General features: G+C 41.3%; 1 protein-coding gene across 3 annotated transcripts in view; it reads left to right on the top strand.

Moving 5' to 3' along the window:
* Positions 1 to 9236, top strand: part of MAP2K7 (mitogen-activated protein kinase kinase 7) — a 34686-nt gene extending 25450 nt beyond the window's left edge. For all 3 annotated transcript variants that reach the window (XM_083595586.1, XM_083595588.1, XM_083595587.1), the window contains one exon: positions 268 to 9236. In XM_083595586.1, coding sequence (XP_083451712.1) covers positions 268 to 405 — 138 coding nt within the window. In that variant the 3' untranslated portion in view covers positions 406 to 9236. The remainder of the gene's footprint in view (positions 1 to 267) is intronic.
* Positions 9237 to 15163: the final 5927 nt, after the last annotated feature.

Raw genomic sequence — 15163 nt, 5'->3', positions numbered from 1 at the left:
AGTTTGTGCCAACTGGCATGGAAGCTGAGATTAATAAAGTGACATCCTTTCTTTTCTCCACATAGTTTCTTTAAAGGAGAGGGAAAGTTCTTTTACTTTTTTATTTGACTTTGGTCAGATTTTTCCCTGCTCATGTTTGGTGCTGTTGTGTATCCTCCTCGTTGCTTAGCTATAGCTGACAACTGTTGCTCACAGCTCTGTAGAAATAACACAGGTGGTGTGACTCCCTTGCTTATTTTCCATCTCGTTTTGCCTGTTCCTTTGCAGGAACATAACTTCATCAAGCGTTATGAGACACTGGAAGTGGATGTGGCGTCCTGGTTCAAAGATGTCATGGCTAAGACAGAGTCACCCCGCACGAGTAGCATCCTTAGCCAGCACCACCTGCCGTTCTTCACCAGGTAGCCATGTAGAGTGGCTATTGTGCCAAGGAAGGACCCCTTGGCAGACAGAGCTTGCAAGGTGGGGCAAGAGAGAGCACCACAACAGACACCTGCCCTCACAACAGCAACTCTTCAGTGGCATGAATTGTTTGCTTCACCTGCTCAAATCACCCTTGCCCATGTTGTCTTTTCCTTCAGTATTGCCATGAAGAGATGGGGTGGCTGTCTGGTCTTTCTGGAATGTGGGTGTGTTCTAGAGCCTTTGGCATTTCTGGCGCCAGGCAGCCCAAGAATACAAGGCCTTTTCCAGCCTGTGCTTGTTATCTTTCTGTGATAGAGCGCCTGCCATCCAGAGTTGCCACGAAGTGACAGCTGCTCCCTGCTTGTCTCTCTCCACCTTGTCTGGAGGCTCAACAGTGACCCTTGCTCACGCACTGTGAACAGACACAAAACACACAAAAGGAAAAAGAAGATATTTTTTTTACCACTTATTTATTAAGTTTGGACTTGTGGTGCTGCGGGCCGCCTGCTGCACCCGTTCACCCATCCCTGCGTTATTAATGTCTGTTTTTGTTTTTTGTTTTTTCATTTGTGTTTTTGGGATTGTATTTGCTGAGGGGGAATGGGGCTGGACGTAGATGGGTCGTCTGCTGCTTTAGATTCTGAGCTTAGCTGTTGCTGTTGTCTTGGTTTCATTTTTTCTTAGGGCTTGAGGAGACAGGAAAGTGTAGGTTTGAGAATTATTCTCATCCAAGAGTAGCTCAGTTAAAGTGATTTTTTCCCTCTTCAATTCTTTTTGAACTCAGGGGTTCCTATTCTTTTGTTTTGAGCGTGAACAAAGTTTTGTCAGTGGTGTTTTATTTACCAAAGTGTGTGTTTGGTGCTAGGATAAATGCTTGTTCATTTTCTTCCAGTATTTAAGAAAAGGAAAAGCAGAACTTAAAAGATAATCCTGGCATCAAGAAAGCCATTTTTAAAAAAAGATTCAGCCCAAATGATTCTTACTGCTGTGTCTTAGGGATTCTTTAATATATTTAAATAGTAACACATTTATGCCCTATTGTGGACTTTATTGACTCGATTCTTAACTGGTCACAAGTGTGTATCTCCAGTTGAGAATTGGTCAGAGTTTGCTCTTTGGAGATCATGGGCTAGAATCTGCACTGTCTGTCTAGATGCTCAGACTTCATGAAATCTCAGACGCGGGATTCTAAATTATCCAAAAGGCTTGGAGGATGAAGGCTGAGCACCCTCCTCAATCCTACTCTTTCAGAATAAAGCTTTTTTTCTGCTAGTGTTTTTAACAGGATAAGAAGCCAGAAGGGACAGAATTCCAGTCAACTCTAATTGACAGGCATTCCCAAAGTGTTGGGGCCATGCTGTAGGCACCAAGGTCTCTGGGTCATTGAAGTTGTCATATAAACCTTTAGGAGCAACAATTGCCACCATCAGCCTTGGGAATGAGAGGTGGTCAGAGACTTTGGGAATGAATCCTGGTTTTCTTCTTGAGTCAATTCTGCCAATAACAATTGCATTTCAGGTAGTCCAGAGGTTAAAGCACAGTCCTGAAGCTCTGACTGAAGGTGAGGCTTATTCCTGCTTTCTCTTGCTAGCAAAGGTTGGAGTACCATAATCTTAGCTCTTGTCTCAATCCTATGGATATGTGGGTTAGTGTGGTTACTTGTGGCGCAGGCATGATGGTGCACTAGATGTATAGATCAACTATACTAGATGTATAGATCAACTTCATCAACCAAACACACACACGCACATAGAAGTTTTAAACTAAAGTCATAACAGTACTTGGGATGTCCTGAAAAGGAGATGCACCTGTGGTCATTGATGAGGCTGGGCTGTCTGCTTAGTACAAGTCCTTGAGACATGATTCCATCTATATTCTGGCTGTTTCCAGGGCGAAGCTCCTATATTGTATTATGCTTCCAAAGGGAGCCAAAATTAGGTACATTCAGTGGCAGAATTAGTGGAAGGAGGAGCAGTTATAGCATAATCCATGTTCGGGCATGTCCTACAAAGTGCTTGGGGGTGCTGGGCAACCTGCCAGAAAGTCAGACCAGACCAAGAGCGTCCTTTGAAAATGGGGCAGTGCACTTGCTTGATTTGTGAAGAAGTGGGTGTGTGTTTTCTCTGATTAGATTTTTAGAGTGGATAGTTGCTAACAAAATGAGGCAAGTTACCAAAGAGCTTGGAGGACATGGAGAGTTCATTTCCTGAGAGGGTGGAGGTCTTCATTCCTTGTGACTGGGACATCGTTACAACACAGTGTGGAAGTTCAGTTATTCTGCTGACCTCAGTAGTGACTGTTAATGTGGCAGCATTTTTCGGAATATGAAGGAAGGCAATTTCATTTGCACACAGGCTTTATGAGTAGGTGGTTTTGTGCCTAAAAGAAAATGGATGAAGTGTATTATATGAAAAGACATTTGCTGTATGAGAGAAAGTTGGAAGTGAAGAGCTGGTGAAAACTAAAGGGCAGTGAGCAGAGACAGAAAGTTTCAGATTTAAGATGCGTCCATACTGTTGAAACAGTGAGTGAATATTAATGGTTTTTATGGAAGTGGAGTAGGAAAAGCAATGAAGTTTACCTGTGGGTGTAAAACAGAAGGTGGTGCTGCAGTGCATGTTTAAGAGATGCCTAGCCTCCAAGATGAATTCCTTTAGTATTGTGGAGGCTTCAACAACATGTTTATTTAGCCTCTTCTGGGAACTTTGGCTATGATATCTTCCAAAACTCTCTAGAATTTTAAGAAAATCTGAGTGTTTTCCAAAGGCATTACGCCACAGTTTGAAAGTAGCTTGAAAATAGTGTGCTAAACCATAGTTTGAGAACCAGGAACAAACAACAAACTCACACACTTACCTTTCCCATTAGTGATCTGATCTTGTTAGAGTAAACTACAGTTTCCCATTGGATCTGAAATAGTAAACCGAGCTGTCACAGTTCTCTAGCAGTAATAATAAACCATGGTTTGATCCTGGTTAGTAAAATAACAGTTTGCCAATTCAGACATAATGGGGAATTGCAGCTGAAACTAACCAGGATCTCTGCACCAACACAGGGTGGGGGTAAAGGGGGAGAATGCATGCCTGATGTTTGCTGACTTCCTAAACTTTGATTTAGAGAGTCAGTAATGTACATCCAGACATGGTTTTGATTTCAAGATATTGAGTCGTGCTTTTCAAAAAAATAAATAAATGGGTGGCTCTGCATAGGCACAAGACTTTGTTATTTTCAATAGCAAGATATTTTTATCGTATTGGAAGCTCTTTGGGTAGAGGACAAACAATAGTAGAAATGCAGTTTTGTGTTTCACTTGAGCAAAATAACAAGAAAGCTCATATTAAGACTACTTGGAGATATCATCTATCGGCGTGAAGGGCATAGGAGATCATTTTGCCACAGAAATGTGTTTTGGTTAGGAATCGTTCAGGCTTCCCAACTTCAAATTGATACAAGAATGATCCCATAAAGATGCAGATTTGAGATGTCACTTGCACACAAAAAATGGTTTGGAGAAGAGTAAAGCATGCTTTCTAGGGCATCTTCCACAAGATGACAAGAAGAGCAGTACACTGTCAAAATATTGAACTGCCTAGAGAAGGAGTGGGGAGAGGGTAAAACCTTTTATAGCAGAGGACAAGGTAGAGTGTCTGAAAGATATAATGAGAAACTCATAGGAGAACTAAAGCCCTGGGGACCAGTAGGACCAGTTGCAGTAGTCTTCTCCGTGGATGATCAGGGTGGCCTGTCTAGCTCAGTGATAGGCCCTGACCCTTCTGCTTGCTTTTGCACAGTCCAGCAATTGCGGAGTTAATCACTACTTTTGAGAATTCATCTTGGAAAGTAGGCTGGTAGTCATCAAAGGTCTGGGCGTGTTTTGTCGGGGAAGTGAAGCACCTTGGGTAGAGAATGCTGGCGCAGGTGAGGGAACAGAGGAGATATTGGAAGTGTGAAAAGTTGGACTCGAGATCCAGGTGGAAGAACAGCACGTGCAAGTTGAGAACGGCACTGGGCTGTGTGTAGAAGAAAGTGGTGTTTAAATTGGATGTCAAGTTAATGTGCGGAGTGTACTGGGAAGTACAGAAGGTGTGGGAAAGAGATAAATAGAAAGGGTTGGTAGAAGCAGTCCAATGGGAGCCGTTTTATTGCCTTGTCCTAAAAGCTGGGTGTGCCCTCCTTTTGGCTCTACAACCTGTTCTTCCATTGGGCTTCTATGAAATGTACTTTAGCAAATGAAGTATACTAGTTGGCAGAGAATTGGTGATACATAGTATGACAACTGGCGCTGGTACCTTTCCAAAGTGGCTGATATCTAAAAGTGGAATTAGGAGTGGATCTACCTTCTGGCTTGACCTAAAAACCATGGTTTAGCTTTAGAGCACAGAGCCTCTCAAAACTTTTTTATTAGCTGTTGCCAGCATGAATTGGTTAGATGTGCACCACAGCCCTAATCTTTAGTGGCTGGCTAGGCCCTGGAAATCTTAAATCAAGAAGCATTGGTTGGAAGAAGATAGTTGAGAGTACAAGAATGTTATTAGAGCACTGGGTTTTCTAGTGCTAATGGAAAGCAGGTGCCCCTAATGTTGGGATTGGCTTTGCAACGATGAGATTTTTCTCTCTAAAGATGGCTTTTGGGTTTTGTTTCTTCTTGGTGTTTAAGAATTTGTAGGTATCTGCTTTGCTGCTCCTAAAAGCTTTATTCCGTTTAAGATTCCAAGTGATGGAACTGTCAGGTCCTATGAATAAGTGCCTCCTGTAATGTAACTCCTGAAAAGCTATTTTGTCCGTTGATTTTTTTAGTGGATATTTATTGAACATTTGTGTCGTATCTTGTGAACTTGGAATATAAGAAAAGAGCCCTTTTTTTAAAAAAAAGTTGCTTAAAATAAGTAACTTCAGCCTTGCGCTGTTTTAACTTTCCATCTGGAAGCCATTAAATAAATATATAAATCTTTTGGCTCTCCTTTCTCTAGTGCCTCAAGACGTCAAGGTTTAGAAGTGCTCCTCCCACAAAGTTGTGAAATAAATTTGCCTACATGTTTGGAAATGTGACGTATGAGATTTTTCCTGCACATTTCATCATATGTACAGCAGAGCAGTAGCTAGAAGAGATACCAAGAGATTTCTCCAGGTGTCTGAGTTTGTGTTCTTGTCTTAGCAAGGCAAAAGATACCAGCAAGGGTCTTCAAGGGAATTAGACTGTTTGCATGCAGGTACTTCAGTACATAGTGAAGTATGTACTTGAGTATTTATAAAATGACTATTAGATGAAACGCAGTACAATGACTTGGTAAAGTCCCAGAACTATATCAGATTTTTTAAATAAAAAAAATAGAGTTGTGCAAATGTCAATTAAGGTTAAAATTCAAAATTGAAAATATTTCTCGTGAACTGAAAATTTATCCTGATGGAGAACATGGCCAAAGTGTTCAAAAAAAATGGGAGGGGGTAGATTATAAAACATAATATTTACACAGGTTCAGAATTATTAGATTGTTGTTCAGCATTTGAAGCGGAAAGCTTCTGGGTTCACTTTAAAAAATTTGTCCCTTTCAAGAAATGAGTTTGGATACAGTATTCTATTTCCCTTTGGACTTGAAGCTCTCAAACACGGCAGACCACCCAAAAACAATTGACCTCTTGAAGAGCCTGGTTCATCTTCCCTTTACTTCAAGAGAAAGCAAGAATAACCGCTTATCAGGAGATTGCCTAACTCTCAAATGTGGAAGGGTGTTTTCCATTCTCAAAAGAAGGTTATAATTTAGCTTGCCATGGTGGGGGGAGCATACAGGGGTGGGATAGGTTTGGGAAACGTTAAAGGTTTTTTCAAACGTTCAAAAACACGGGATGTCTTTTCAAGAAAAATTGAGGAAAAAATGCAGTTTTATTGCATTTTTTAAATTATTTTTTTAATGTATTAATTTAGAACAAATCTTTGTTAATGTTATTTTTAATCTGGATGGCTAAATGTTTACAATCGCCTGCCTGACATCTGCTCTTAAAGTGTGTGGGGATATTGGGGTGGGTGGGGCACAGGTGTGCAGCGTGTGGTGCATGCAATTCAAATGGGGGATTTTAAAACAAACAAAACTGTAAAAAAAAAAAATCATGCCAAAGGTAAGGCAGAGACTAGCTGGGTAGATGGTTATATTCTAGACATTAGCATTTCACTATATTCTCTATATACCATATATTATAAATTTGCATGTTAAAGTAAATAGAAGTAACTTCTATCTTATACAGAAAGGGACTTTAACTTTGGATTACTTGTAAATTTGGTCACTTGTCTTGATTCAGGACTGCCTGAACACCTTAAGCTTTAGGGGCTGCTTGATTTTGTTTTTGTATTTTGTTTTATTTTTGTAGCCACCAAACTTTTGCTTTGCTGCCTTTTCATTAAAAAGGGCATGATCCAAAGTTTCATAGAGGGGTTTGAGAGCAGAGCTACTGAGTGGTGGCAGCCAAATTGACTTGAGTTGCAGCCACCATAGAACTAGTAGCCAATTTGCTGTATCTTCTCCAATGCTGTATCTTCCTTTGCTGACCTGTTATACTGAAATCGGCGTCATGGAAACACCTGGAAGCTTTGTATCACGGACATTCACCAGGACAATGCTGTACTCATGTGAGCAGTCAGAAGGTTTCAGACGGCCAGCAGTTTAGCTTTGCTTGCTCAACCAACCTCCCTCATGTTAGTTCCAAGTAATCAAAGCTACACTTTTGTGCACATTTATTTATTGCCCACAGGGAACTGTGTGTGTGTGTGTTTAATTTATTTTTTAAAACTTCCCTTTCTTTGACTTCTTATGGAGGGTGTATTTTTCATTTATAGTATTTGGTAAGTAGACTGTTTTCTCAAAGTGGAGGAATGGAGCATCACAAACAGATTTAATTTCAGGTTGCAGACCACAGTCCAAATTAATTCCAGTGCTTGATTCTTCTCTAAGAGACTTGAAATGCTTGGGCTGTGGTTGGGCATGCGAAGTCTTGGAATCATGTAACTTTAAAATTCCCGGGATTCAATATCATAAGGCTAAGAGTCGGTGAAGTTGCTCATAGGTAATATTGGAAGAAGGACTGAGGCTGGAAATCAAGAGAATCATGATTATGCAGATTGACCAAACTCTGTGTTGAAGAATTCATGAAATTTGCTTTAAAATGATAATTAAGCTGATAAGTTGAATATTTATGCTTGCCTGCTGGCTTCAGAATTTTAATGTAGAACAAGTGCTAGTCAGTTACCTTTTAAGAATTTTTTTTTCTAATGTAGATCAAGCTGTTCTAGGTTATTTTCCAAACACCTGATTCACAAGAGTTGCAGTCAAAAACATGAGAATTTATAGCCCTGTAAAAGAGGAAGATTGACCAGGAGTTGGAGAACTTGCAGACACCCTGCCAGTATTGAGTTTTATTCCCAAGTAGAGAGAAAATACTGTTCCTCTGTACCTGTAGTGGATTTTGCCCAAATACAAGAACACAATATTTCAGAATGGTAGCATAGGAATTGGCATGTGACATGAACTAATGGGTGGGTACCTGTAGGTAGAGGAAAGGGACTTAGGAGAGACAGTTCACATTACTTGTTTCTGTCACATCCTAGTTTTAGAGATGGTTTGTACACTCACACAGGGAAGTTTGGAGAAATGGTTATCTCTGAGAACTTTGGGATCAGGTCTGGAGAGAAGTCCTGTTTTGTTTATCCTGCTTAAGGGGAGCTTCTTAAAAACAACAAAATTGTCACCATACACTTACCTGTAGAGTGATTCTTAATTTTTAAAAAAATAATAATTTGGCTCTAGTTTCACATTGGTGCTGTAAACCAAACCATTTTAAAAAGAAAGTAATGCTCTATATACCAAAGTATATTTGTTTGGAAGTTTGTGGAGTTTTTAATAGCATAACCATCTCCTTCCTATCCCCACAGCAGGCCATTTTATTAGTAGCTCTCCTTACTTACCTCCAGTTTAATGTCCGGTTAATGGACCCTCTTTATCTTGTTGGAGGGTTTTTTCCCACCAGCACCAGCAGTTGTTCCCAGAGCCATTTGTCACGGGCAGGAAAAGGTTTAATGTGGCTTAGCATGCTAGATGTTATAATGACGTTCAGAAAGCATGGAAATGGCTTATCCCAGGGATAACATGTTGAGTAAATTCCAATAAAGTAAGTACTGGAGTTTGTCTCAGAAGAGGAATGTTCTGATTTATGATTTGAATTTAAATGATTTCAGGCTTAGAGTGCCCTAGGCCCTCTGGCCAGTTTGGGGGTGAGTGGATAATTTGCTGAGCTCTGCTTTCCCTACATGCTGAGAAATCGGAAATCAAGCAGTTGCCCTTTTTAAAATATCAGTTGTACCTTGGATTTTAAAAGATAAGAAGAGAATAGTATCTCCCTGGGGTGTCTTCAAGAGTCTTTGTGAAACACTCCTTTCTGTGCCCTATGGGACCCAACCTTGTAGGTTCAGTCCAGCAACAGAGGACAGTTCAGTGTCACTTATTTCCAGTTATGGTTTGCTAGTCACCTCTCAGTGCGATTTCACTGTCCTAAATTTCACTGCCCACTACTTGGCATGCACCAAATTTTAGAGCAGAGACTTTCCTTTTCCTAGTCAGCACCCCACCTCCCCGCCAGCAGTCCAAACAGCTTGTCAGAAGTAGTTGCCTGCCTCCAAGCAGCGAGGCCAGTCTGATCAATTTTAGTGGAACTTTTGGATTTAGAAACATACCTACAATAGTATAAGGTAAATGACATTCTTGCTTACTTTTGAAAAGCTTTTTTTTTACTCTGTTTGTAAAAACCCTCATAGAAGCTTAAAAATAAAACTCTCTTTCCCTAAATGTCTGTTTCTTTCCATTTCATGCACAATTTTAAAGCAGCTTCCTTCCCCAGAATGAACTTCTAAGTCAAGAATCATTTTGTACTTGGAATCAACAAGAAAGGCATCCCGGCCACCTTAAGGGAGATGACTCCATCATGGTTTAAAATGGGTGGAGCGCCTGAGGCTAAGGGGACTCAGTGCAGCTCTCCAGGTCTCTCTCTTTAGCCTTCGGGACTCCCCCCAGTCCACACACACTCCGGCCCAGCTTCTCATCCTCCTCTACTAGTTTTTGACTGTCTGAAATGTGTCCTTGAATTCTTATAGCCCCTCTTGCATGAATGAAGGACAGAGAGGGGCTGCATATGTATGTGGAAGCTAGCCTACTGTCCAAAGGTAAAGTTCACATTTGTTGTTCCACCCACATTTTGCCTCTGCCCATTGTCTCTGCTGCCCATCCCCAAAGGTCGCCCAGGAGGGAATGATGTGACCCACAGGCTAATAAAGGCTTCCCACTCCTGATCTAAAAGACTGATATTTCAGAGGTAGGAACTGCTGAGTTATCTGACAAACTTGAAGCTTGGAATAAGTATAATTATTAATATTTCTATACTGTCCTTCACCCAAAGATCACAGGGCAGTTTACAATATGAAAACAAAAAATATGTAACATTGTAACAAGCAGAAGAGAGTAGCAAGTGGTGAATGCATTAATTTGAGCAGTATCTGTTTTGTCTTTCAAAGAAGAAGGCAAACTGATAATTTGAAGATGGGAGGGAAAATCGGGGGCCACTAGGGGTGCATCAGAAGATGGCTGACAATAACATCTCTCCGACCCACACGAGGTAATTTGGAGGCTGTGATGGGAGTAAATAGCCTCCCTACCCCCCCAGGATTGTGGGTGGGGGCTGCCCTTGCCTGCTGTGCCCTATACCACCCCCAAATTTGTGGGGATGGGGGCACTAGGCAGAATGCCCTCCTGTGACATCTCGGCGCTCCTGGACGCTGTCTCTGATCCGCGCCACTAGCTGCAAGAACTTCAAAAGAAACAATTAGGAGGAAGCGAATGCACATATTTCAAGGAAGGAGGGGGAGTAAAGACTGCTAACAGAAGAGATCTCTGATAAACAAGACGAGTCAGAGGAACAAGAATTAACCAGATGAAGATACACCAAGACTCGGTATGGCAAAAGGACTGGATTGGGGAGGGGGAAAAAACTTTCTTTCCTCTATGTGATTAAACAAGAAACCCCCCCCCCTCACAAGTCAGAAATGTCGTTTGAAGGACTTAAGCTGTGGATTTATGTCTGTGTGGAGATAAACTTTCTAACCAAAGCATGCTTTAAGAAGAGTGTGGAATGTATAAGGGCTTTGGAATGACGCAGTTAAAAATACCGTCGCCATATTGGGAAGTTCTGTCGGAGGACTTAAGTCTGGGAGGAGAAATAGAGCTGTTTTATATTGTGGGTGAAACTCCTCAGAGGGACTTAAGAACGACAGTTCTGTAATTAATGATGGAAAGAGCGATGTTATCTATGAATGCGATGATATGTGGAAACCATCTCGATTTGAGGATTGGATGAACGGAAAAATTCACAAAGGATTATTATTGGTGTTTATCGGCTTAAGGAGATTATCAGAAGAGATCATAAAGAAAAATGAGAAAATATACGAACAAGATGAGATGTGGAAACAGCAAGATAAGACTGGATAGAATTATGAACTTTGTTTGGACTGATTTGGACATTAACGCAGTAGCAAGAAGGTGATCAGAATCCCCCTTCGGATCTTGAAATATGGGTCCCCTCAACAAAATTTAAAATTCGGCTTTGTAATTCGGAATTTATGTGATGTGATTTGATTTGATTTGATTGGTCGGTTAATAAAAATTATTTTTTTTAAAAAAAAGAAGAAGATGGAGGGAAAATCATATTTAGTCTTTGGGCTGTACAGAGGCCTCCAAGCAGTTTACAATTAAAACTTAACGTAGCAGTTTCTGGGTGCAACGTTAAATCATGCAAATTGACTATTGGAACGTAATGTGCTGAATACATTTGCCATATGCCATCTGTCGTAAACTTGGGAAACAGTGACCTGTTGGCCTGTTCCCTGCATTTGTTTAGCATGTAGAGTAAAAATGCTAAAATTGTCATAGAGGTGAGACTCAACTTACATGGGGGCTATGTTCTGGGGATGGCGCGTAAAGCCAGAATCATGGATAGCCAATTTGCCTTACCTTGAGACAGCTGAAAATTGCTGAGGTGAACAGTGATGCAGCAGCAGAACCACTCACAAAATGGAAGCAGAGTTTGATAATTACTGGTGATGGTTTTTTACTGATACCTAATCCATGTTAGAAAATTGACTAAATTCTTAGCTGAAGCATTTTTTGTGTGACTAGGAGCTCATCTTTCCTCAAGTTCAGTACATTTGCTCTGGAGGTTTTGTGACTCAGCCTGCCCATTTTAGGCAGAATTTGCTGAATCAGAATCAAAATGCAGAAAGCTTATTCTTTTATATCTTCCCCTCCCCACCTCCACATTCTTCTCAAAAGTATTTTTACCCGTCTCCTATAATTTCTTCTCCCATCCTTCTTCAGCTTTCTTTTCAAACCAGCCAGTTATTTCATTTCTCCTATCTGGGCCTTTTACATTTGCTACGTCTTCCTATCACAGCCTTCCTCTCTTATCCTTTTTCTTTTCTGTTCTTGACTTGGAATCAAATCCCTGCTCAGCTGTGAAGCTCACTTAGAACCCTTTCAAGAAGTACTGGTTTCTCAGCTTTACCTACTGCACCGGGTGCCAGAATCAAAGAGCTTGAAGAACATCAAAGTGCATTTAGTGCTGATGCAGAAAACCCACAACAGCAGCATCTGAGATAGCTTAAAAACTGCTTAAAAACCTGTAATAGATGAGAGTCCACCTTCTGAGGCAGTCCACTGTCCACTGTCAAAACAGTTCAGGACGTTCTTCCTAATGTTTGTAATTTAAACCCATTGTTTTGGGTCACACACTCTGGAGCAACAAACCTGCTCCATCTATGTGGCAACCTGTCAAATATGTAATGTCCGCTCTGCCCCACACAGCTAAACCAGCTCCTTCAACCTTCCCTCATCAGCCTTGGTCTCAGGCTCACTCATCATCTTTATTGCCCTCTTCCTTAAATTGTAGCGCCCTGTTCCTCAGGTGAAGTGACCAAAGCATTCTAGAGTGGTGCCATTACTCCTGAATGGGACACCGAAACTCCTGTTGATGCAGCTCAGGGTTGCATTATTACTTTCACATAGGCCTCAAGGCAATTTGCAGTTATACAATAAAAACAAAATAGATTTTAAAACGACATCCCCCCCAGGCTTAAAAAAAATACAAATAAACCTCCAATGTACAGATCCATTTGCTTGTTGTTTTTTCCCCAAAAAAGAATCCCAAACCATTTGGAAACGCTTGTCTTTTTAGCCACTGCATTGAACTCTGACTCCAGTTTAGCTTGTGGTTTGCTAAAACCCTTGTTTGTTTTTAGACTAAAATTCCTCTCTGAGCTCTTTGAAGACTGTTTTAACATAAATGCAGTACTGTATGTTAAAACGTTTACAATTTGTGGCGAGGCTAATGCATCTGATTTAGTAACAGTCTGAACCACATATTATTGAAGACAACACGAGCTGCCCTACTGAGCCAGATCATCCGTTTATTAGGATCTGATTCTTGTAGGAAGAAGGATGCTAGGCTGAATGGACTCAGGACAGGAAGACCTTGATCACATGATACAGATTCAATTATGCTAGCAGAAGCCAGTGCAAGGACTTGTCACTAGCACAACAGGGCTTTGCCCCACTCCTCTAGAACCTCCAGAACAGCAGGCAGGAGGAGGAGAGGAGACTGTTCCATTGCGCAAGCAGAACTCCTTACTCTGGATTGTATGCCACATGGCGCTCTCTCTCCTTCCTAACATGAGCTCTCTTGTTCACACTTCCAGCTAGCCAGTCAGCTTTGCCCTCCCTCCAGGATATGCCATTTCTTTGCTCCTCGCATATATTTCACATTTTTCATTTCCATCTGACAACAAGGGAGCACGCTTTGTCCTCACTGAGCTAAGTATTGATGGGGAAGAGGGGATCCCCTTTAGATTTTATATTTAAAGGATATTTTTGTACATCTGCAGATTTCAGCCGAGCACGCTCAACCTCCCTCTTGTTTCTTGGTCACTCTGCTTTGGTTCCCACCATCTTGGATTCGTTATTCAGGACACAGGTGTTAAGAATAAGAGCTTTAAATAAGTACCAGGGCTTTGAACACACCTGCTTCCGTGCACTTCCATGTGAGCAGTTCAAGTGGTCCCATTCTCAAGTTTGCTTTTGAAAAATAACCTTGGAGCGCAGCTCCGTTTAGCCCATAACTTTGCAAAGGTACAAAGGTCCAGTTAACATGTTGCACTCCACCATTTACAATCAGAGATAATATAGTAGTAATTTGTTACATCTTCACAATACTTTTAAGACCCAGAGCCTTGTGTCCTTAGCATGTTAGTTATATGACATATATATCTTGGGAACTCTAGTTTATTCCTTGGTATTACAATACCCAGTTCCCTTAAACTGCAGTTCCTAAGATTATTTGGGGGAAGAGTTATGTGCTTTAAATGTATGCTGTGTATGCCACCCTGTATGAGACCCCACAAAACTTCCTCTGTTCCACTACCACTGTATTGTCCAGCAATTTAGGTCAACTCTCTGCTTTCTGACTGGCTTAATATTTTCTCCTTCCCTCCCTTCCTCCCTTCCATGTCTGCAAATGAAAAGGCAAAGGCCAATGTAGCCCCACCCATCCGCGGACCCAGAAGTGTATCAGGCATTGGCAAGGAGGGACTGACAACTGTTTTTGCAAGAAAGGAAGGACTAGAGAGACTCCATGGCCAATTTGGGGGTGGGGGAGAGGGAAGAGAGGCTATGAACCTCAATAATAAAAAGCAGGGCTGGCTTGACGTTTAATCTTCCATAATTAAACACTTCTGCAGTAGAGAACTCTGCTCACTCAGACATACTTTCCAGAAATGACTATGCCACATTCTTATGTACGAGTAGTAAACAAAGTTTATAAGAGAGAGAGAGAAATTCCATGGATGAGATAGAGGGGGAGGGAGTGAAACAAATCATAACATGGGATTTCTAGTCTAATATAAAAGGATTGTATGCAAACTAACCAGTTTTGGGTTACTGAGTTTTCAAAGGCAAGGAAGTTCCTGTGAAATTCTTTTCTCTAAAGGTGTTGGATTTATTATTAATCAAATTTATATACTGCCCTAAACCCGCAGGTCTCAGGGCGGTTCACAGGAGTAATCCATACCGTGATTCCCCCAGGAACAGACATGGCCAGTAAAAAGTTAATAGGAGTTTTTACCCCCTTTGGAGTGGCAGGGATCAGGTGAGCCCCTGTGGGAGCACCCTCAGGCCAGTCTTGAAAAGCCATGAGGCTACTTAACTTTGGGTGTCTGAGGAGTCTGCAACACTTACTGTAGGTTCTCATCTGGAAAATGTTTTATGTTCTATATTCAGTTGTAGGATGATGGGGATGATGATAATTATTATTATTTATATCCCGCCATAACCAGGCTAAGGGCGGCTAACATCAAAATATAAATACATTAAAACATAAAATTCAGCAATTGACTGAAATACAGCTTAAAATCGGATTAAAATCAAATAAGATCAGAAGGCAACCGGCAAATTATGACTATAGGGGTTGGGAACCTTAGGTACACACCAGGCTCAGCTATTTATATGAACCGGTGAGAGGAATTAGAGAGACCTATTATATGTAGGGTCTTGTAGGAGGAGAGGGGTCAGACTGGGCCCTGACAAAAGGCCTGGCGGAACAGCTATGTCTTACAGGCCCTGTGGAGAGATGTCAAGTCTTTCACGGCAGGGTGTTCCAGCAGGCTGGGGCCAGGGCA

Source organism: Podarcis filfolensis, assembly GCF_964270895.1.
Source record: "Podarcis filfolensis genome assembly, chromosome: 2".
In the NCBI taxonomy this organism is placed as follows: domain Eukaryota; kingdom Metazoa; phylum Chordata; class Lepidosauria; order Squamata; family Lacertidae; genus Podarcis; species Podarcis filfolensis.
This window is presented reverse-complemented; position numbering and strand designations above follow the sequence as displayed.